Raw genomic sequence first — 21,635 nt, 5'->3', positions numbered from 1 at the left:
CCATCTAAGAAGGATTTTGTCAGAAAGAGTGAACTAGAATAAGGCTCAATGTAACATGGAAAAACTCAAAAATGTGTCCTAAGAACATCCCAATTATTTCAGATTTACCTATTGGTGTGACATCAGTGCACTCCTGCATCCAGACATGATGCCCTTATCCATACAGCTGACCACGTGCACCCCATTACCACTGTATAGATTCTTACCTATCCCCCGATACCGTGGGGGATTGGCCTTCTCGTCCAGTTGAAGCTGGGTCTTGACATACTCTGTTGGGAAGGTGATGCAGATCTCAATTCCCCCTGCGATTCCACCTGTGATACACAATATAGTAATGATAAATGTTTTCCAAGAGTTTATACTTCACATAACACGGAAAAGTCAAAACATTGTAGTAGAAAATAGAGTTAGTAAAACTGCAGTAAAGTAAAAAAAAATATGTTTTCCTTTACAGCATTTTGCTAAACATTTATTCTTCTGACTGCTGGAAATCTTACAATGTACAAAGGGCCCATTCGGTGCTTAGCAAGCTGCTTAACGGCATCCACTGCCTGGCTGAATGCTGAATCATTCCCAAAATGAACTGAAGCCAAGTGACAGCTTGGACAGGGCTCTCCGCCCTCTTGTTGTGCTCTCCCTGAACTTTCCATGTCTCCCCAGCTCTCCCATCAATCAGCAGCTCTCATCCTCTCGCTATTTTTACTGTCACTCAGCTATATTAAGTTCCCAATGCCTGTTTTTCCTCCCGTACGGTCAGTTGGAATAGATTAGATTATTATGTGTTCTAGAGGAATATTCCTGCAGTTTGTGGCACCACATAAATACAGGTCGAGTTTCCCATATCCAAACACATACCTAACTGGCTGTTGCACAGCAATCCAAGTCAAATTCCTAGTATGGAAAAGAATACATGGCTAATAAAGCCGATTCTGATTCTGAGTCTAGCTGATAATGACACCTTTGCTTTCTGATGGTCTAGTGTACCCAAGCTTTGTTTCATGCATAACACTATTAAAATGACAGCCTAAATTTCCTGTAGGCTGTGTGTATGAGGTATATATGGAGCATAAACATCTTATAGATCTCATTATGTTATGCCAATATTTCAATATATGGAATCTTTTCGGAAAAATCCAAATACTTCTGATCCCAAACATTACAAATATAGGAGAATCAATCTATAATTTTATTATTTTATTAACAGTATCTTATATAGCGCACACATATTCTGCAGCGCTGTCCCTGCCCCAGTGGAGCTTACCCTCTATATTCCCTACCACGTGTACGTGCACATACAGAAATTCTAGGGTTAATTTTGTTAGGAGCCAAATCACCTACCAGTATATTTTTGGAATGTGGGAGGAAACTGGAGTACCCGGAGGAAACCCATGCAAGCACGGAGAGAATATACAAACCCTGCACAGTTAGGGCCATGGTGGGAGTCAAACCCATGACCTCAGTGCTGTGAGGCAGTAATGCTAACCATTACACCATCTGTACTGCCCCATATTATATACAGAAGGGGAGAGGGTGTCAATGTGTATGGAATAGGATTTAAGGATTTGGGGGGGAGGCTTCAAGTATATCCACAGCCGGGTGTAGTAGGCATAAGGTATACAAAGTAATTTGTAGTGTGTGTGCGTGGGGGGGTGATTTACAAAATATATATATGGCATTATGTGTGTAGTTTTTTATATAAGCAGCACTAGTGGGGGCATTATATGTGTAAGTGGCACTAGTGGGGTGATTAGGTGTGTGAGCAGCACTACAGGAGGCATTATGTGTGTAAGCAGCACATTAGGGGGCATTATGTGCGCAAGCGGTACTAGTGGGGCCATTATGTGTGCAAGCAGCACTGCTGGGAGTATTGTGTGTATAAGCAGCTCCACAGGGGCAATAGTCTCATCCAGGGCTATTATAATATGCCCTATAAGCTGGCATGAGCTGCGGCTTATCAGGAATTTGCTTTCCCAAAGCATTATCCCTGAAAGCAACCAGGTTTTTAGCAAGATGTGAAGAAAGGGGGGGGGGGGGTGATACCATTGGTTACTGCACTGGGGACACCAACCCTAGCTTTGGATATAAATCACTTGTGATTCTGCTGCCCAGGAAGGTCCCAGGAGGCTCAAGGAGCATTGCATGCTATTTCTCCAAGGGGAGAAGTCTCTTCAATATAGGAGTATGATGGCCTTTAGTCTATGAGCATTTTGCTTTGTTTTTATCCTCCAGAACAGAAGAGTTAGATTAGAACTGTGTGCCGAGCGTAGCGACAACCCCCCCCCCCCCCCCCAAAAAAAATAATAATGAAAAAAACTCATGTTGACTTTTTTTATGTTGACCTTTTGCCCATGTCAACCTTTTTACAGTCAACCAATAGTGGTCGACCTTTTGACTGTAGACCTCATGACCCGTACCCGTATGATGTGTACCAGGAGTAAATACTTGTGTAATGCTGGGAACGCTCAGTGTATACGTGGAGCCCAATGATGGTGGTTCCACGTCTGCTATTTATTAAAGCTAATGGAGTTGTTCTGTAACTTTGATTCTAAACAATAATATTGATCATTTTCATATTTCAATAGAAGCCTATTTCATTTGTAAACCGTTAATTAAAAGAGCAATTTAATTAGCAAATAGAGAACAAAGAGGACATATTGATATTATTTGGATTCCAGCCAATCATAAATCGAACAATTCCGTGGTATAATGGACAGAATGAGGTCCAAAGGATATAAGGGAAATAAATGGATAACAGTCTTTGCATTTGGGTTGCAGACGTGTCATACATCACATATTTCCTCTTACAACAGGCAGGCAGAACTGGGGAACATAGCACCAGTCATTTATATCTGCAGACACATAAAGGTGTTATTTAAGGCTGTATGCCGGTAATATTAATGTGTCTGTCAGTCAACGAAAAATGGACGTATTAAGGAGAGTGCTCGTTAGCCATGAGGTATGACATCCTTCAGAGACGCAGCCCTAAAAATCCATTTATATACAGAAGATGTCAATAAAACTGCTCAAGCAGAAACAGAGAAAATGCAGAAGGTGGTTTTAGTAGCCTGCACGCCCTATCGCTGTCATTCTCTGCCCTGTTCAATAAAACCCAAGTCTAAAGATGTTGGGGAAAATTTACTAAGATGGGAGTTCTATTCCACATGGGCTGTTGCTATGGGCAACCAATAAGTTACTATCTATTATCTTACGGATAAATGAGTCGTTTCCCCCATCATATCTATTAACATCTCCAAAATACTCTCAAGACAGTGGAGGTGACGTCACACGTCTTCATTGAAAAAGCCTGGGCATGCCGGCATTTTTCCTGACACTCCTTGAAAACATCCGGTTACCATCCCGGCTTCTGGAAAATCAAGTTGTGAAACACTAATCAAAAAAAAAAAAAAAAAAAAAGGTTGCCTTTTGCAGGGAGGGCAAAAGACAACAGTAGCTGCATCCTCACTAGCGAGGAATTATAAAAATTATTGGAGTTGGCCATAAAAAAAAAAAAGCTTAAGCCATTCGAAATACAAATATATTTTGTGCTATCTGGCATCAGGGAAACCATGTTGTGGATTCAAAGGCCTTGTGGATCAGGTCATGCCTGTCTAGGCTTGATACTGCAAATGGATTGGACTGAGCAAAATTAAGACCTTGTAGAAATATAAAATAATTGATTATTGGGTAATTGGAATGTCATTGATAGTAACGAAAATGGGAGAAGAGAGCCCCCAGAATCAAAAATATCCCATATAAGCGCTATACCAGGCATTCCCAACCACAGTCCTCAAGGCACACCAACAGTGCAGGTTTTTGTGATATCCAGGCTTCAGCACAGATGGTTTAATCGGAATCACTCAGGTACTAATTAAGTCACCTGTGCTCAAGCCTGGATATCACTAAAACCTGCACTGTTGGTGTGCCTTGAGGACCGTGGTTGGGAATGCCTGCGCTATACCTTCAGCCTTCCATTCAAGAAAAGTCCCATTTTCCAGACTAGGAATTAACTGTGGATTTCCCTAAAAGGTGTTGTAAGGCGTGATGGTATAAAATTTCCCCAAATGTTTATTTATTGAGATCCAGCCATCCTCTTGAATCTCTAAAGGTGGAGTAGGTTTTAAGATGTGGTGGAAGTAAATGATTCGGAGTATGGAATATGGAGGCATAAGGATGGAATAAGTGTTCTTCTAGTACTAAATTGGTATATATATCGACTTTTGCAGGAACCGTCTGCAATATATCTGAACAGGGCTGCGTGGAAGAACGAGATATCAGACAAACCAAATCCACCATGAGCTTTAGGCAGAGGTAATCTAGAGAATGGTGTCTTAAGTTTCTTCCCAGCCCAGGCAAATTAAGTGAACAGAGAGTTGTAATTTTTGACATCATGTTTCATGAGTTGTAAGGGGATCATTTCAACAGGAATTAGAGTTTTGGAAACACTAAGGTTTGAATATCTGCAATCCTACCAGAAAGTGACAAAGGTAGTGTCAGCCAGTGATTTAAAAGTTGGTTGATCAAGGACCAGAGTTTACCAAAGTTGGCTTCGTATAACAAAGTAAGTTGGGGTGGGATCATTACTCCTAAATATTTCAGTGGAGTGAGACAGAAGGAAAACTGGGACAGTATCGAGTATAGAGAGGTGGCGAAGAAGTGGTGATCAGTATAAAGTGGGAATAATTGGGCTTTATCAAAATTCACTTTAAAACCAGAGAATGAGCAAAATTGGTTGACAATACGGATGATCTCTGGAATTGAAGCGAGGGGATTAGCAAAAAAAAAAAAATGTCATCTACAAACAGAGTTCATTAAAGTTCAATGGAATGTACTTAAATACCAGAATATAAGGGAGAGGAACACAGAGCTATCGCTAAGGGCTCGAGAGCAAGAGCAAATAACAGAGGGGGGGAAAACAGGGCAGCCCTGTCTGGTACCTCTGGTAATTAAACAGTTTAGATAAATAGAGGTTTGATTAAATTTGGGAGTACGAGCCTGAGTACAACAGGCGTACGGCATGGGTGAAGGCATCAGGGACCCCAAACCTGTCCATGGTATGGAACAAATGTTTCCATGTGACCAGGTCACATGCCTTTTTGACTTCAAGAGAAAGGATTGCGTTTGGATCTGAAGTCCCAGATGCCTCCAACCATTGCATCCCCGTAAGGACCTTTCTAATGTTCGCAACAGAGTGAAGGAAAAAACCCTGTATGATCATCCCTGATGAACAAGGGAAGTAGAATTTTTTTAATGATCTGCTAGAATTTTGGTCTATATCTTATAGTTGGTATCGAACAAAGAAATTGTCTGATATGAGCATGGGAGAACAGGATCCCTACCCGGTTTATAGAGTACTTTCAGAGTTGCAGAATTGAAATACAGGGGAGAGACAGTCCCCATTAAGAAGGAATTAAAAACTGAGGTTAAGTGTGGGGTCATTTGGAGGCTAAAAGTTTGTAGTAGTCATTGGAGAGGCCATCTGTAACTAGAGGGTGGCTAGACTTGCAGACGCCGAAGCTGCTGCTTCTTATCTGTTGGGGCTCCTCTGTCATTGGGGACTGCCCGTTGGTGTGTCTGTCCCCTGTGAGTGTCACTGACCAGCATTCTGTACAGCTCCCTCCTTGTCTGCTGGTTCACTGTTTGCCTCTGTTGGTTCTACAGGTACTCGTCTCGAGTTTGCCATGGGGCTGCAGTTACGCCATGGGATACGGGTCTGCTCCCAACCTGCTAACTAATGCTGGCCACACATCAGACCAACTTTCCTCCAACCATCCAACTAGTTGCTTGGATGGAATACAAATATGGTACTGGATGGGAGCAAAGGACAATCAGAAATGTGCTCACAACCCCAGGAAAATGGACAAAAAACATTCAGTAAAATTGTTAAAATCAAACAGGTTCAACTACAGTACCGTGTCCGAGCGACAGTTTTTGTCCTTTTCCAGATTTTGGAAGCAAATTTCTGAAGTAAATATTACATTTGCTCCCATCCAGTTCCATATTTTCATTCCTTCCAAGCAACTAGTTGGATGGTTGGAGGAAAGTTGGTCTGATGTGTGGCCAGCATTACCCTGTACTGATGCTGCATGTTTCTCCTGGTCTGTCCCATCTCTATTGCTGCAGTGGAAACCGGTCTAGTGTGAGTTACAGAAGAGAGATGCTTATGCAATTAAGGAAAGAATATACTCCCTGTTGTCATGTCATTAGGTCAACATGCATTAAGGTCTACAGGGACATTAATGTTGATACAAGCATTAGGTTGACATGGGGAAGGTCGACATAGGGTTTTTCACATTTTGTTTGAGCCGACATGTGCCGACAGGCGGAATTTCATGCCCTACCATCCACTAGGGCATGGAGGGAGAATAAAACAGTGTGCTCAGTGCAGCGAGCCATGCAAGGGGACACGGTGCTTCATTTCAGTGTCCTTGTTGACTGTGTCGAAATTCGGGACAAAAAAAAATGTGAAAAACCCCATGTTGACCTTTTGACTGTCGACCTGTCCCATGTCGACCTAATGCTTGTCAACCTACTTGCTGGTTACCCAATGATCCATACCCACTGTATGCAGCACAAACATTCAGTAGCTCTCTTTTTGAGAGTTGCACAGAAGTATTTAAGAAGCCTTGAATCCGCCAGCTGCAGGTCTCGTCTGCCATGTACAGAAGTGTAGAAGATGACGCATGTTTTTCCCTGCAGCTTGGACACAAATTTGTAAAGCGGTTTTTATGCCACTTCATTTGGTTTCATTAAACTGGCTATCAACTTAATGTGGAAACATTTTACCTGTATCAATTATGAATCACGTTTCAATCAACTGTTTCATTGTGTAGGTTTAAATATTTGTTGTGGTTAGATGGACAACATGTTGATTGGAAAGCTACAGTCAGATTTTCTGTGATTGGCGGCTGCAATTAGAAAAGGACTGGAGTGCTCGCTGTGATTACTGTGGTTGTGCTACTGCAGTGATTTTCAACCTTTTTAACTTGCGGCACACTAAATACGATTTAAAAAATTGCCAAGGCACATCATGAGATCCCCACAGGGCAAAACACATTGGCCCCCACAGGAAAAAAACAAACCTATTGGCCCCCATTTAAAAAACAAACACAATGGTAACAAACTAAAATACATTCGCCCTTTACATGAAAAGAAGAGACCAGTAAATAACAGTTGAACTGGTGATTGCTGTAAACTGGTTTGGGCATCTCTAGATCTGGGGGCACACTTGAGAACAGCTCAAGGCACACTAGTGTGCCACGGCACAGTGGTTGAAAAACACTGTGCTACTGAGATCAGGGAACAGACATTAAATATGGTCAAGTGAATCAATAGAATTTATTATAGCGCTTGTATTGCTAACATTGCTATTTAAATCTCTTAATTTGGTTTAATTAAACAGGCTGTCAGTTTATTGTGGAAATATTTTATCAGTGTCATTAATGAATCATATGTTCGCCTCCATCAAATCACGGCAATTAGCTGCTTAAATATATTGGTGAGTATTTCACAAATTGGAAATACTCCATATTACTCAGAACCTTTTTTTGAATTATACTATTAAGTTATTTTTAACCTAATACCTCCATACGGGTTCCCCAGATAGAGTAAATTTGCATATTTTACCTCTTTGTACATGATTTCATATTGATTCACATTGGACAATTAGCACCATTTTGATTGCACTCCACATATTTAACAGCAATTAAGGCTGGATTACAGAGATATTCCTAATTATATCCTGGTGACATTCAAACAACCTTCCTTAAGGCCGCCATACATTAGTCCGATTTGTCCTAAGGACAAGTCGGACCTGATTGTCCCGGCAGCTCCCTGGCAGGGATGACAAGCGATGGCACTTCATGTGCCAAGTTTTGCATGTGATAAATCACATGCGATTTATCACATGCAACTCCCGGGGAGCTGCAGGGACATTGGGAGCGGGGGACAGCAGGGTGGTGGACGGCGCAGGGAGCAGAGCAAGAAGCTGCTGCTGTCAGCGGGAGCAGGGAGGGGGGGGGGGGGCGCGAAGGGAGCCGGGCAGGAGAAGACTCTGCCAGAAGCAGACGAGCACTTCAAACAAACAAAAAAGCCCATACAAACGAATAGGAAGCCATTGATTGGCTGAGACCTCTCTCAGCCAATTAGCGATTAGCTGAGAGAAGTCTTTTTTTGCTCATCTGCTCCCGCCACTGCCCGGCAGCGTCTTCTCCTGCCCGGCACCCTGGTTTTTTGCGCCCCACCCCCTCTCCCACTGACAGCAGCGGCTTCCTCCTCGGCCCGGCTCCCTGCACCGCCCCCCTGCTCCCTCCGCCCAACTCTGGTAGCTCCCCCACCAGCTGCAGTCCCCCGCACGGCTCCAGGCAGCACATAAGATTTAGCAAATCTTATGTGCAGCCTGTGCAACCTCCTGACTCCGATCCACCCACGTATCGGGTCGGAGGGGATGTCTCCATATGCGATTTGGGCCGATTTCCCGGCCCGATTCATCTGAATCGGGCCCAAATCGCATAGTGTATAGGGGCCTTAAGGGGTCTATTTCTCATTAAGGGGTAGATGTATGATAAGGGAGGAGAAGTGATAAAGTGCCTGGTACTTTATCACCAGCCAATCAGCTCCTGACTGTTGTAAACCCCCCCCCCCCCCCCCCCATGCATTAAAGAAGGGCAACAGTTCCCCTATTTCTGACAATGGGATATGGTCATTATGTTGACCTTATTAAGGACCACTGAAGGTCAACAGGCCTTAGGGCAACAGCAGAAGTAGGTCAACAGGACTGGAAGGTTGACACAAGCATTAGGTCGACAATGGCTAGGTCGAGTCAAAATGTCAACAAGAGTTTTTCACGTTTTTTTGTCCTGAATTTCGACAGTCAAGGGATGCAGTTAAAATCCCGGCGGTCGGGATCCCGGCGTTCAGAATCCCGACCGCCGAAATGCCGACACATTCTCCCTCCTGGGGTGTCCACGACACCCCTGGAGGGAGAATAAATTAGTGTGCCGAGCGTAGCAAGGCACCGGGCCCGCTGCGTGGCGAGCGCAGCGAGCCCGCATGGGGGTGCGATCCACATCCCCCCCTTGTCGGCATTTCGGCTGTCGGGATTCCGGCGTCGGGATTCTGAACGCCGGGATCCCGACCGCCAGGATTCAATACTGAATCCCATAGTCAACATGGATACCGTCAAAGTATACCACGTCCTATAGAATAGTGTGCCTTGATGCGCTTGGCACACTATTCTGTTCTCTCACCATGCCCAAGGGGGTGGCAGAGCATGAAATGCCGCCTGTCGGCACATGCCGACTCCAATGAAAAATGTGAAAACTCGTGTCGACCTTTTGACTGTTGACCTTGCCATTGTCGACCTAATGCTTGTGTCGACCTTAGCCATGTTGAACTATTTCAGGGGTCGACCTAATGCATGTTGACCTAAATTGAGCCAATGCAATGACCCATAACCCTGAGCGCAGCCATAGCCCCCGTCAGTTTCTATGATGCTGTCCCCATTAAGAAATTCTTTTGATTCACTTAATATTTGATGTCTGTTTCCAGATCTCAGCAGCACAACTAATCAGTAATCACAGCGAGTCTTTTTCTGATTGCAGCAATCACAGAAAATTATGACTGTAATAAAGCCTGCATGCCAGGGCACCGCTGTGGAGGTAATTGCCAGGATACCCTATAGAAGCCTATGGCCTTCTCTCCGCAGCACTGTTTGAGGGATCCCTCCCAGCATGCCCCGCGGCCGTCACCGTCACTCTGCGCATGTGCAGAGGAACTGACGGGGCTCAGACGCAGAAGTCCAGTGCCAGAGCCACTTCGCAAAGGACAGCCTTGGGGGTGCCTTGACAGAGATCGCAACCTGCCTGTATGGTCCGTGATGTAGTAAACCACAGGCTCTGGATTCGCAGATCATGAATACAGCTAGGTCTGGCATTCCAGGGTCCGGTTCCGGTTTTTACGAAGTCCCCTATCCGTATGACTTTGTGCTGCAATAGCCTATAGGTGCCCATACATGGTGTGATATGTGCTAGGTGCGTTTGTACTAGATCGGTTGGGACACTGGGAGAACGCAGGAATGCCGTTACAGTGAAGATACTGATTATGCGGTCGTTGATGCACTCCATATAGATAGCAGTGGCAGGCTCCTTTCCCTGCAGGTAAAACAGGCTACACCAAGGCATATTCTACGATGTCATTTTGGGTGCCAGATCGCACTGCAAAAGTGAACATTGACAAACGTGCCCAATGGTGTATCAAGTAGGGATACTTTACTAGCCCTGTACCTCAATGGCCACGTGTGCAGACATGGATGCTGGCTGCTCCATCAAAGCAGGATGCAGAGCTGAGCTGCAGGTCAATAGGGCGGCCTGTTGCCCACCGTGAATACATTGTACAGGCCTTAGATCACTCAGGAGAATTGTAATATTTGAACCAACATACAGTGATGAGAGGGATGGGCTTACCGATTATAAGTCAGTCATGACACCAGAACATGATGTTTATACAGCTATTTATAATAGTTTATACAAATATTGGCATCACTTATATGTTATAGGGCGGGATGCGCTACCATCCACCGCCCCTTACCGCCCCTCCACCGGCTACCGCAGCGATACTAATTGCATATGCGATTTGCTGCCCTTTGCAAAGCAGCCAGCAGGGGATGAGCAGGTCCCCGGCGGCTCTCAGCCTTCCTCCTGCCCGGATGCTCCTGCAGGACTCCCCCTCCCTGCTCCCAGGAAGGGGATGTACTGGACTAGGGAGGAGGATATCACTGGTCCAGCCAGCACATCAGAAGGCTGCCCTGACACAGGTGAGAAAGGGGGGGGGGGGGGGGGGGGGCACGGAGGTCCATGCGGGGTGGTGGTGGGTCTTGAAGAGAAGTCCATAGGCTTCTATGGGGTATCACCAGCTTTTGCTGGCGAAACCCCAGGGATATTTACCACATTTTTCCTTTGGTGCATCCACCCATAATGCACTCATACTGTACATAGCGCTGTAGTCCAAACAATGACCAAGGCCAATGACATAGCAAACTGAGCCTCAATGCTGACATTTTCTTTCTGTGGACTCTACATACAAAGGGCAGGGCTGGCTGTTTATTTTCCACTTAGAAATAACAAGCCTAAGATAAAGACACAGACCAGCATATAACCTTCATATACCGTTCATATCTAATCACATCCCCACTATCTTTCTTTTTCACATTTCCATCCTCCTGACCCCTGGCCAAACTGCTGGGTCACTGTATCATACAGCACACCACGAACCTTTGTATTCTGGTGGAATTAATGCAATAAAAAAGACAGTATCTATCCTTATGTATCAATGCCTATATCCCTATAGATTGTAAGCTTGCGAGCAGGGCCCTCCTACCTTTTGACTGTCTGTAAATACCCAGTTTGTTGTATCACTGTCTCCTTTTGTAAAGCGCAACGGAATATGCTGCGCTATATGAGAAACTGTTAATAAATAAATAAAATAAGTAGAAGCAATGGTGTTATTTTGCATGGATTTTATCGGTTTCTTGACTTAAGCTTACACTGGAGACCAAGGTATTGGGCTATGCAATAGAAAAGCGGTTCTCAAACTGTGAGTCCTAAACCCAAAGTGGGTCAGTATGGAATGGCAGTTGGTGGGGCTCCCCTATTTGAATTATGAACTGTGCTGCAGCCGCCACTGCTCAGGACTATCCCACCATGGGTTTGTGACTCCATGTTGCTGACCATCAGGCTGATCCCTTCTTGCATCATTTTGTGCCTCCACAATGGTGACCACACATATGTGGCGACCTTTCTGCAGTAACTTGCTGGGGTCCTGTAATCATTTTTATTGCCTGACAGGGTCCCAGAGCAAAACAGTATGTTGATTGGGTCCTCACTACTTACATTTAAGCTGTAATGTGTATTAAACTGTGGTGCTCTTTATTTGTACTGTATTTTTGTTATTTATTCAATGTTATGCCAAGTTTTGTCTCCCTGTATTGTTCCTTTGTACGGCGCTGCGAAACACTTGTGGCGCCTTATAAATAAAATTATAATAATAACAGTTTAAGACCCCTGCACTAGAATGAATTACACCCAAGGTCTGCATCTATCTGTCTTTAAACCTAGTTCTAGTATTAAGCCTATCATGAAAAGCATCATCATATACCCGACTCCACAACCAATCTAATGCTGTGTACACACAGTTTGATTCATTGTCATTTTCGATTTGATTTGGACAATATAGACCAACTCGAATCGAAAATGACACGGAATTAAACCATGTTAGCTGCCTTCAATGCAGATTCGATCTCGATGCTCGGCCCCGTGGCATCAGGATCGAAAGCAGAAATAGACTTGCCTGGCAATTCGGTTTCTTCTTCGATCTGGCAGATCAATGCAGCATACCCCCTCCCTGCCCCAGCGCTGTCCTCCCACCGGTTCGATTCCGGCAACCCGCTGGGTCCCTGCAATCGTCCATATCGAATCGGTATCAACAACCGCCGGGTTGAGGCGTGTGTACACCCCTTATAACCGCAAACAGACCTTAAACTGTAGATCATTTATTTTGAGCCTTCAAAAGTTATAATCATCCAACGCTCTTCCTCCCGCTTATAAACTATTATTATTATTTTATTTATAAGGCGCCACAAGTGTTTCGCAGCGCCATACAAAGGAACAATACAGGGAGACAAAACTTGGCATAACATTGAATAAATAACAAAAATACAGTACAAATAAAAGAGCACCACAGTTCAATACACATTACAGCTTAAATGTAAGTAGTGAGGACCCAATCAACATACAACTAGAGGCTTGAGGCCAATGATGGAGATGAGTATGAAGATGGTCACTGGGTGTTGGAGTAAAGGAGAGCAGTGAGTGAAATGTGAAGAGAAGTGGGCTTGTAAACATGCAAGAAACACTTTGTGCATAGTTTGCGGCAGATTAAAAACAGAGTTTATATTTTTTTTCTACCTGTGTTTTTCGTTTTGGTACTAGAATCTTGTAAGACCATACTTACAAGCATACTAGCCCTCTGTAATGCCAGTAATTTGGGTGATTACTAATGTGACACCTTTCCAAAGCCCACTAATGCCTACTTACAGAATCACGGTTACATACAAGTAATACCCCTTTTCCACTAGCAAAAGAACAGATTCCTACCTGTTAATATGCTTTCCTCTACTCCACCATGGCAGCTACCAATGGGTTAAGTCCTGCAGGGTAGTATTCTGGAAAGGAAACAAAGAGAACACTTGGCCCTACATAAGCCCCTCCCTTCTAGGCCTCAGTGTCTTGTTAAACAGCTTATAATACAAATACATATGGGAAGGGAACTATGCTGCCATGGTGGAGTAGAGGAAAGCATATTAACAGGTAGGAATCTGTTCTTTCCTCTACCTCCCCATGGCAGCTACCAATGGGTTATACCCAAGCAGTAATATAATGGGAGGGATATAATATAATGATAATAATAGGTTACTTCACCTTGTTCTCTTATGAATAATAATTCATACATACAACTGCGCTCAGAACCTGTCTGCCAAACTTCGCATCAGCTGAAGAAGTTACGTCCACTCTGTAGTGCTTTGCAAATGTATGCACTGATGACCAGCATGCAGCTTTGCAGAGTTCTTCGATAGATGCCCTCTCTTTTCCTGCCCAGGAGGCAGACACTGCTCTTGTAGAGTGGGCTTTGATACCTACTGGAGGTTGTTGACCTCCTAACTTATACGCTTCCACTATACATGTTTTTATCCATCTGGAGATGGTCATTTTGCCAGCTCCTTGACCTAAGTTATAACAAAGAGTCTAGCAGAATTCCTAGAGGACAAAGTTTTTGTCAAGGTAAATTTTCAGTGCTCTCACCACGTCCAATTTATGCAATCTTTCCTCTTTACTGTTGGTCGGATTTGCGCAGAATGATGGTAACGCAATCTCTTGATTTATGTGGAAGGTTGATACTACCTTAGGTAGAAATTGGGGAGTAGTTCTTAATACTACCTTATCTTTAAAGAAATTAATGAACGGTTGCTTTGCCCACAGCGCCTGTAATTCAAAACACTCTCCTGGTCGATGTGATGGCCACTAAGAAGACAACTTTAATAATCAACCATTTCATTGATATTTCTTCCATTGGTTAGAATGGGCTTTCTACTAATGTATTCAACACTAAATTGAGGTCCCATGGGGAGACTGGGGAATGAACGGCCGGCCTGATCCTCCTGGCTGCTTGCACGAATCTCTGAATATATTTATCTTCTACCAATTTAGTATCTAGCATGGCGGAAAGTGCTGATATCTGTACTTTGATAGAACTCGTAGAAAGGTTTCTATCTAGCCCCGTCTAAAGAAAGCCTAGTATCGTAGCAGTCTCAGATACCATTCTTTTTGCCCGTTTATAGAAAATCACATATTTCCTCCAGACTTGATGGTATGTTCTTGAAGTAGATCTCTTTCTGGCTTTAAGCAATGTTTCAATCGCCTTACCTGAAAAAAACCTCTGTCTTTTAGTGTCCGGACCTCAGTAGCCACGCCGTCAGCTTCCAAACTTCCGGCTGTGCTCGCCACAGATTGTTCTGACCTATTAGTCTGTCGTAATTGGGTATCGTCCAAGGCTCGTCTATTGCCATCTTCACCAGCTTCATAAACCATGGCCTTCTTGGCCAGCATGGAATAACTGCAATCACTGTAGCCTTCTCTTCCTTTATCTTCCCGAGAAGCCTGGCTATTATCGGAACGGCGGAAATACGTACACAAGCTCCGCGTTCCACCCTGCTGTTAGAGCAACCAGTTGCTCTGCACCTTGATCCCAATGTCTGGAGAAAAAACTTTGACCTTTGCATTCTTTGCCGTGGCCTTTAGGTCTATCTGTGGCATGCCCCACATGCTCACCAGGGTATGGACTGCCTCTGTTGACAGCTCCCATTCTCCTGGTAATATCTAATGCCTGCTTAGGCTGTCTGCTTGCAGATTCTGGCTTCCGGCCACAAATACTGCCGATAGACTGTTTACTCTGTGTTCTGCCCACTCGATTACTTTCGCCACTTCTGTCATAAGGGTAAGGCTTCATGTGCCCCCCTGTTTGTTCATGTATGCCACCACTGTCTGGTTGTCGGACCTCCCTACGACATCTTTTCCTAGCAGGTGATCCTGAAGGTGGGTACACAAAATCAGAACTGCTCTTATCTCTCTGAGGTTTGAATGACTTCTGCTCATTTTTCGGGTCCAGACCCCCTGAACCATGTGGTGTCCGCATACTGCTCCCCAGCCAGTCTGGCTGGCGTCGGTTGTTACTACTACTTGACTGGATACTAGGAATTTTTCTTCCTTGATTCAGTCTTTTCTCTTGAGACCATCAGTCGAGATCTTGATATGCACCTTTTGATAAATTTGATTGTTTGATTTTTGTTTCTCCTGTCCCCGTTCCATTGTGTCAGGAAACAATTTTGTAACCTCCTCATGTGGAATCGCCCCCATGTTACTGCCTCTAGTGCTGCTGACAGCAGCCCAATCACCATTCGGTGACTCCATTTTGAATTTCTTTATCTGGACTTATGAATTTAATCTTCTCAGATCCAGAATCCGGAATCCGCCGGATGCCCCTTTCTACTACAAAGAACCTTGAGAGCCACGGTTTCAAGTGACTTTTTGCCATGTTTATAATCTAACCATGCTCCTCCAGGTACTCCTTCACTTTTTTGTGTGGTTTATTGCTTCTGACCTGCATCTTGCCATAATAAGGAGGTCGTCTAAGTACGGCCATATGGTAATTCCTTGCATTCTTAGATTTGCGACCAACACGATCAGTACTTTCGTGAATGTCCAAGGAGAGGTGGACCGGCCAAAGGGCAGGGCGACAAACTCATATGTAACACATTTTTTTTTTTTTTCTCTTTTTTTATTCTGAACCTTAAAAATTTGTGGTGACCTGGAAATATGGGTATGTGCCGATACGCACCCTGTAGGTCTATTGTAGTCAGAAAAACCCCAGGTATGATGTCGGGAAGGATCCTTCCTCTTCTTGATCCTTCTGTACCCCACTACTACTTTTTGTGCAATCATTTTCTCCAACCTGGTGAATAATGCTGCCTTCTCTGTCCGGTTTTGAGGGACAGTAGAATCGATCTGCCACGTCCCTGGGTATTTTGCAAACTCTATTTTGTACCCTGATGTCAGAATTTCCCGATTTGTCTTTGACAAAACAGGACCAGACCCGGCTGTACTGTACAGTCTGCCTGTTCGGCATCATTGGTAGTTCTGTTTAGAGGAGAACCTCCCTTTCTGGCCCCTTTGGCCACGAAAAAAGCTTCTGTTGGCCGACCAGGACCTCCTGAAGCTACTGCCCGGCCTGTAAGCCCTTGCTTCTTTAAAGTCCGGTGCTGAATAACGGACTGATCTCCAGAAATCTTTGTAATTATATCGTCTAGTTTGCTACCAAACAGGTACTTCCCCTGGAATGGCAGGGAGATCAGCTTCTGTTAGATTGCGTGTCAGCTGCCCACGGCTTGAGCCATAAGGCTCTCCTAGTCACCGCTGTATCGCAATGGATCTGGCTGCTTATTTGACGACATCTAGGGAGGTATCACACAGAAACTCAACTGCGATCTGTATATTTGCATACTTTGACAAGTTCTGATCTCTTGATACCGTCTAATGTGTCAGACTCTAGGTCTTGACACCAAGACCTTAGCACCCTTGCAGTCACCGCTATGGCTTCTGATGCATTCATAAAGGCCCCCGAGGTAACATGTTTTTTTTTAAAAAAAATTTTTTTTTTTTTTTGTATTTTTTTTATAAATTTTTTTTTTTTTTTTTTTTTTTTTGAGATTCTGGCTATGGCCGCATCTACCTTAGGGCATCCTACCACTCATGGACCTGATCCGCTGCAAAGGGATACATCTTTGAAACCTTAAGTGGAATTCCCACCTTTTTATCCGGGTATTTCCACTCTTCTTCTACTATCTCTTTAAGGATTTTAGATAGGGGATAGCCCCTTTTTTTTTTTTTTTTTTTATCCATGAAGAGAAGATCCTGTAATTTTCCTTCCTCCTTGGAATACCCTATATTCAGGGACTTACGTATGAGTTCCAGCAAGATTTTCACCAAGACTGGATTAAAATCTGATTCATCCTTATCTTGGTTAATTTCACCTTCTTCTAAGTCTGCCTCCTTTACAAAAGGTTCCTCAGAGTCTGCAGACTCGTCTTATAATATTGCTCTGCTCCTCTTTTTAGATGATACTTTTAGTTATATCCTCTTTAGTAACAAACGTGTCAGCTATTGCTGCTTCAAGCAGAATTACTAGTTCTGACATATTCTGGGTTCCACCCCACAGGTGGTTCCAATGCATTTGTCGGGGAGCAGTTAATCACACATAGTGCATTTAGCAGCATGGTGTATTCTGGGTTCCACCCTGCTGAATGTCACAGGTGGTTCCAATGCATTTGTCTGGGAGCAGTTAATCACACATAGTGCATTTAGCAGCATGGTGTATTCTGGGTTCCACCCTGCTGAATGTCACAGGTGGTTCCAATGCATTTGTCTGGGAGCAGTTAATCACACATAGTGCATTTAGCAGCCTGGTGTTTCTAAACAATAAAAACAGTCACCACTGTTATCCATTTGCAATCCTTTCAAATCACTCTAATATTTCTATTCCTCATTCCTGGCTTACCCTGATTTCCTTTGCTGCTTTTTATCTTCCTCCATTATGGCCGCTATCTGCTTTAACAGCTTTCAGCTATAAGCATTAGTAATCACAAGTTTTGCAAGCCATAAGATTTTGCTCCAGCATTCACTGCAAGGAGTCTTACCCGGTCTGCTGAGTCCCAGTCTCTTGTGCATTTGTCTGGGCCCTTTTACTGGTGCTGCCTTCCGGACTCTGGAAACCCAGACAGTTCTGCCAGCATCCTGGCTTCCTTGTGCCCGGAGATCCCAGCGTCTAGTTCCACGCTGCTTGGATGCCTCCAGGCTACTCAGCAGACCCCTAGGTACCCCTTACTGCTCTGGGCAGCGGAGACCCGTTCGTTTTTCTCTCCGGCCTCAACCCCATCTACTCCAGGTAGTGGAGAGGGCAGCAGCTCAGGGTAAGCCATGCTCCTACTACCCTGGAAAGGAAAAAAAGACACTGAGGCCTAGAAGGGAGGGGCTTATGTAGGGCCAAGTGTTCTCTTTGTTTCCTTTCCAGAATACTACCCTGCAGGACTTAACCCATTGGTAGCTGCCATGGGGAGGTAGAGGAAAATAACCTGGGTCCGTGCATCGACCTGGGTTTTCTGCCAGTGGAAACACAAAATCCTTGGTTGACTGACTCAGCACTCTATTCCTGGTAACTACCTGAGTTGGACCAGAGACGCTCATAGGTCCAGGGGCAGTTGAAACGGGTAATGCGGGCCGGTGCTGTCATCTCCCAGCTCTGCCCCAATCCCACCTCCCAATTACATCACCCGACCATCTTTATGCCAGGTGGGCGGCTAATGTGAAAGCGCTTGCAAGGCGGGTACAAAATCCCGGGTGCAACCTGGCTTGCTAGAGATTCAGGGCCAGATGTATCAAGCTTCAAAAAGTGAAAAGTGGAGAGTAATAAGTAGGCAGCCAATCAGCTCCTACCTGTCATTTTTCAAACCCAGCCTGTAACATGACAGGTAGGAGCTGATTGGCAGGCTGTTTATCACTCTCCATGTTATCACTTTTTGAAGCTTGATCCATCTGGCCCTTAGCATTATTGTTTAAATATTATTGTAAAGCGCAAAGGAATCTGCTGCGCTATACAAGAAACTGTAAATAAATAACTCCAATGACAAATACATTTTCAGTTTTAAGCAAAGTTATTATTTAAAGATAATATTGCCATCATTATCAGTAGGGATAAAAATAATAATAGTATTGTTTATGAGTAACGCACCAATATAGGGGACTAATACCCCTTTTACACCAACGAAAAACCCAGGTCGGACCCAGGTCAGTGTTGGTGTAAATGGGACCAACCCAGGTCCATTGACACTGGTCTCCTACCCAGGTCCTGACCAGGGTTGAACACTGGTCGGACCTGGGTCGTGAGCGGTGTAAATGGTCCCAACCCAGGTCGGGACATCTGGCTAGTGCTGAAAGGATACCTGAAGCACGGGACGCCTTTCCGTAAATCAGTACCATGCGTTCCACAGTGCATTGCAGCAGCAGAAGACAGCAACCCGTGCGGACAGTGCACACAGGCTGCTACCTGGCACTCCACAGGTGGATCTGCCACAACCCTGTCTGGCACTAGGATGCAGCGCTGTCAGGCAGTAGTGGGACCAAGAGCTTAAAGGAGGAGGGTGCGTGATGTGCCTCCCACTCCAGTGACTCCATTTTTTAAGGGATATATACTCTACCTACAGAAATCATTTATGTTTGTTTTGGGGGGCTGGGGGGAGGGGTATGGATTGTATGGTCGACCTAAAGATTGTCGACAGTCATAAGGTCGACATACTGCAAGGTCGACAGGTGTCTAGGTCGACATGGGATAAGATCAACAGGTCATTAGGTCGACACAAGCATTAGGTCGACATGGTCTAGGTCGACAGTCAAAAGGTCAACATGGGGTTTTTCACTGTTTTTTTTTTTACCCGAATGTCGACATAGTCGACATGGACATAGTTTTAAGTGTCCATGCACTCGGCACACTATTTTATTCTCCCACAATGCCCCAGTGCAGTGATGGCTAACCTTGACACTCCAGCTGTTGTTGAACTACACATCCCAGCATGCCCTGCATCAGTTTTAGCATGGCCAAATAGTAAAACTTTAGCAGGGCATGCTGGGATGTGTAGTTCAATAACAGCTGGAGTGTCAAGGTTAGCCATCACTGCCCTAGTGGATATTAGGGCATGAAATACCGCCTGATGGTATATGTCGGCTCATTAAACAGTAAAAAATCCTATGCCGACCTAATGCTTGTGTCGACCTAATGACTTGTTGACCTTGTCCCATGTGGACCTTGCAGTATGTCGACCTAGTGGTGTCGACCATCTTTAGGTCGACCAACTGACTGCTGCTGCAGGGGCAGAGGACTGGGGGAGCACATGGGTGATGCTGCACTTTTATACCGCTACAGTATGTGCGCTTCATCACTGAATATAACTTTTTGAAAAAATATTTTGCTAAATAAACCAACCAACATTTTTCAATGCTAACTTGTCATGTCTTTTAATTTTTATTTAAATCATTGAGGGAAGGTTGGCTGGCAGTTTATCAGTCCTAAAATTGACATTTTTAATGTCATCCATAGGGAAAAGCAGGGCTGACCCAGGTTCAGTGTAAATGGTGCAGACCCAGATCCGACCCAGGTTGAAGTGCTGTGTAAATGGGGTATGAAGCAGGGTCCGACCCTGGAAACTTCCGTGTTCAAAGACCAGGGTCCGACCAGGGATTTTGGTGTAAAAGGGGTATAAGTAAAAACCGGACCCGGATAAGACACCGGAACGCCGGACCAGACATCAAACTCTGCATTCCGGAGCTTATAGTGTCTGGTTCGAGGGGTGTCCCATGCGGGTGGTGTCTTGTCTGGGGGGATGCCTGTGATTGCTCACACCAGGGACATGGGGAGATTACAGCCTCCCCGTGTGGTCTGGAACGTTCCAGTTTTTATTACACCCCCGGACCATGCGGTGAGGCTGTATTCTCCCCCCTCTCCTCTCCCAGGTGACCGGTGCGAGAGCAGCCCCATCAGATGGAGCACCCCCGGACAGGACACCCCCGGACCGAATACTACAAGCTCCGGAATGCAGAGTTTGATGTCCAGTCCGGCATTCCGGTATCTTATCCGATTCCGGATTTTACCCATACCCCCAATATAGTACTGTTGTATGGCCTGTATGTTAACTGAATGTACCAATATTCCATGTTCTTTGTAAATAGAAAATAAAACACACAATCTTCACCTACACATATACAGATCAGAAATATTTATACAATGCTATATGCCTGAGTGTATTGATCCAGAGCTGGGTGTAGTAAATGGCAGGACACAGACAACCATTCTGGAATAACAGAACAGGCAGGGTGGGGGTGAAGTAGTAACTAGATAAATCTTACAGGATGGGGACATCACACATCACATGCAGGGTGAGGAGATGGAAGGTCATGGCACCGTTACAGATGGGCTGGGGAACACTGACACTCACCAGCCAGTATGGCTTTGCCTGGGTGTGTGATCTTCCCTCCTCCCGGGGCTGCAGCAGACAGGCACCGGCTCTCATAAGCTGCTGCCGGCCTGGAGGACCGGCAGGGCCCCTCAGTGACGATGAACGGCTGCAGGACGGAGGACATGGCAGTGTGTAAGGTAGTGGCAGAGAGCCCACCAGTCTTGTAGCTGTGGAGACCCCGAGCCTAGCCACGCCTTTTCATTAATATTAAACGTGTCGGACACGCCCTTCTGTTTTCTTTCAGCTTTGATTCATGACGGCTTGACTACGCCCACTCACTTGCTGAAACCTTTAGAGAGGGGCGTGATCGCCGCTGTCACGCCCCCTTATAGGCAGATAGACAGACACAGGCACGAGGCTCATTAATAAACACCAAGTCGGACAAAGAATGAACGTTCTCATTGGATGGAGCGGTGGGCTGAAAAAGCTCGTCCTGGTAGGGGTGTCTGCGAAAAACGGGGCGGGC

At 45.0% G+C, this 21,635-nt stretch overlaps 1 protein-coding gene across 1 annotated transcript in view; it reads right to left on the bottom strand.

The window, feature by feature from the left end:
- Window positions 1-21,478, bottom strand: part of LOC146059672 (tricarboxylate transport protein, mitochondrial-like) — a 42,740-nt gene extending 21,262 nt beyond the window's left edge. The window contains exons 1-2 of the mRNA XM_083172101.1: window positions 21,149-21,478; window positions 207-314 (exon numbers count right to left, since the gene is read on the bottom strand). Coding sequence (XP_083028227.1) covers window positions 207-314; window positions 21,149-21,293 — 253 coding nt within the window. The 5' untranslated portion in view covers window positions 21,294-21,478. The remainder of the gene's footprint in view (window positions 1-206; window positions 315-21,148) is intronic.
- Between the last annotated feature and the right edge of the window lie 157 nt (window positions 21,479-21,635).

The sequence above is a fragment of the Crinia signifera genome, chromosome 2, assembly GCF_055691185.1.
Source record: "Crinia signifera chromosome 2, ASM5569118v1, whole genome shotgun sequence".
Lineage (NCBI taxonomy): Eukaryota > Metazoa > Chordata > Amphibia > Anura > Myobatrachidae > Crinia > Crinia signifera.
This window is presented reverse-complemented; position numbering and strand designations above follow the sequence as displayed.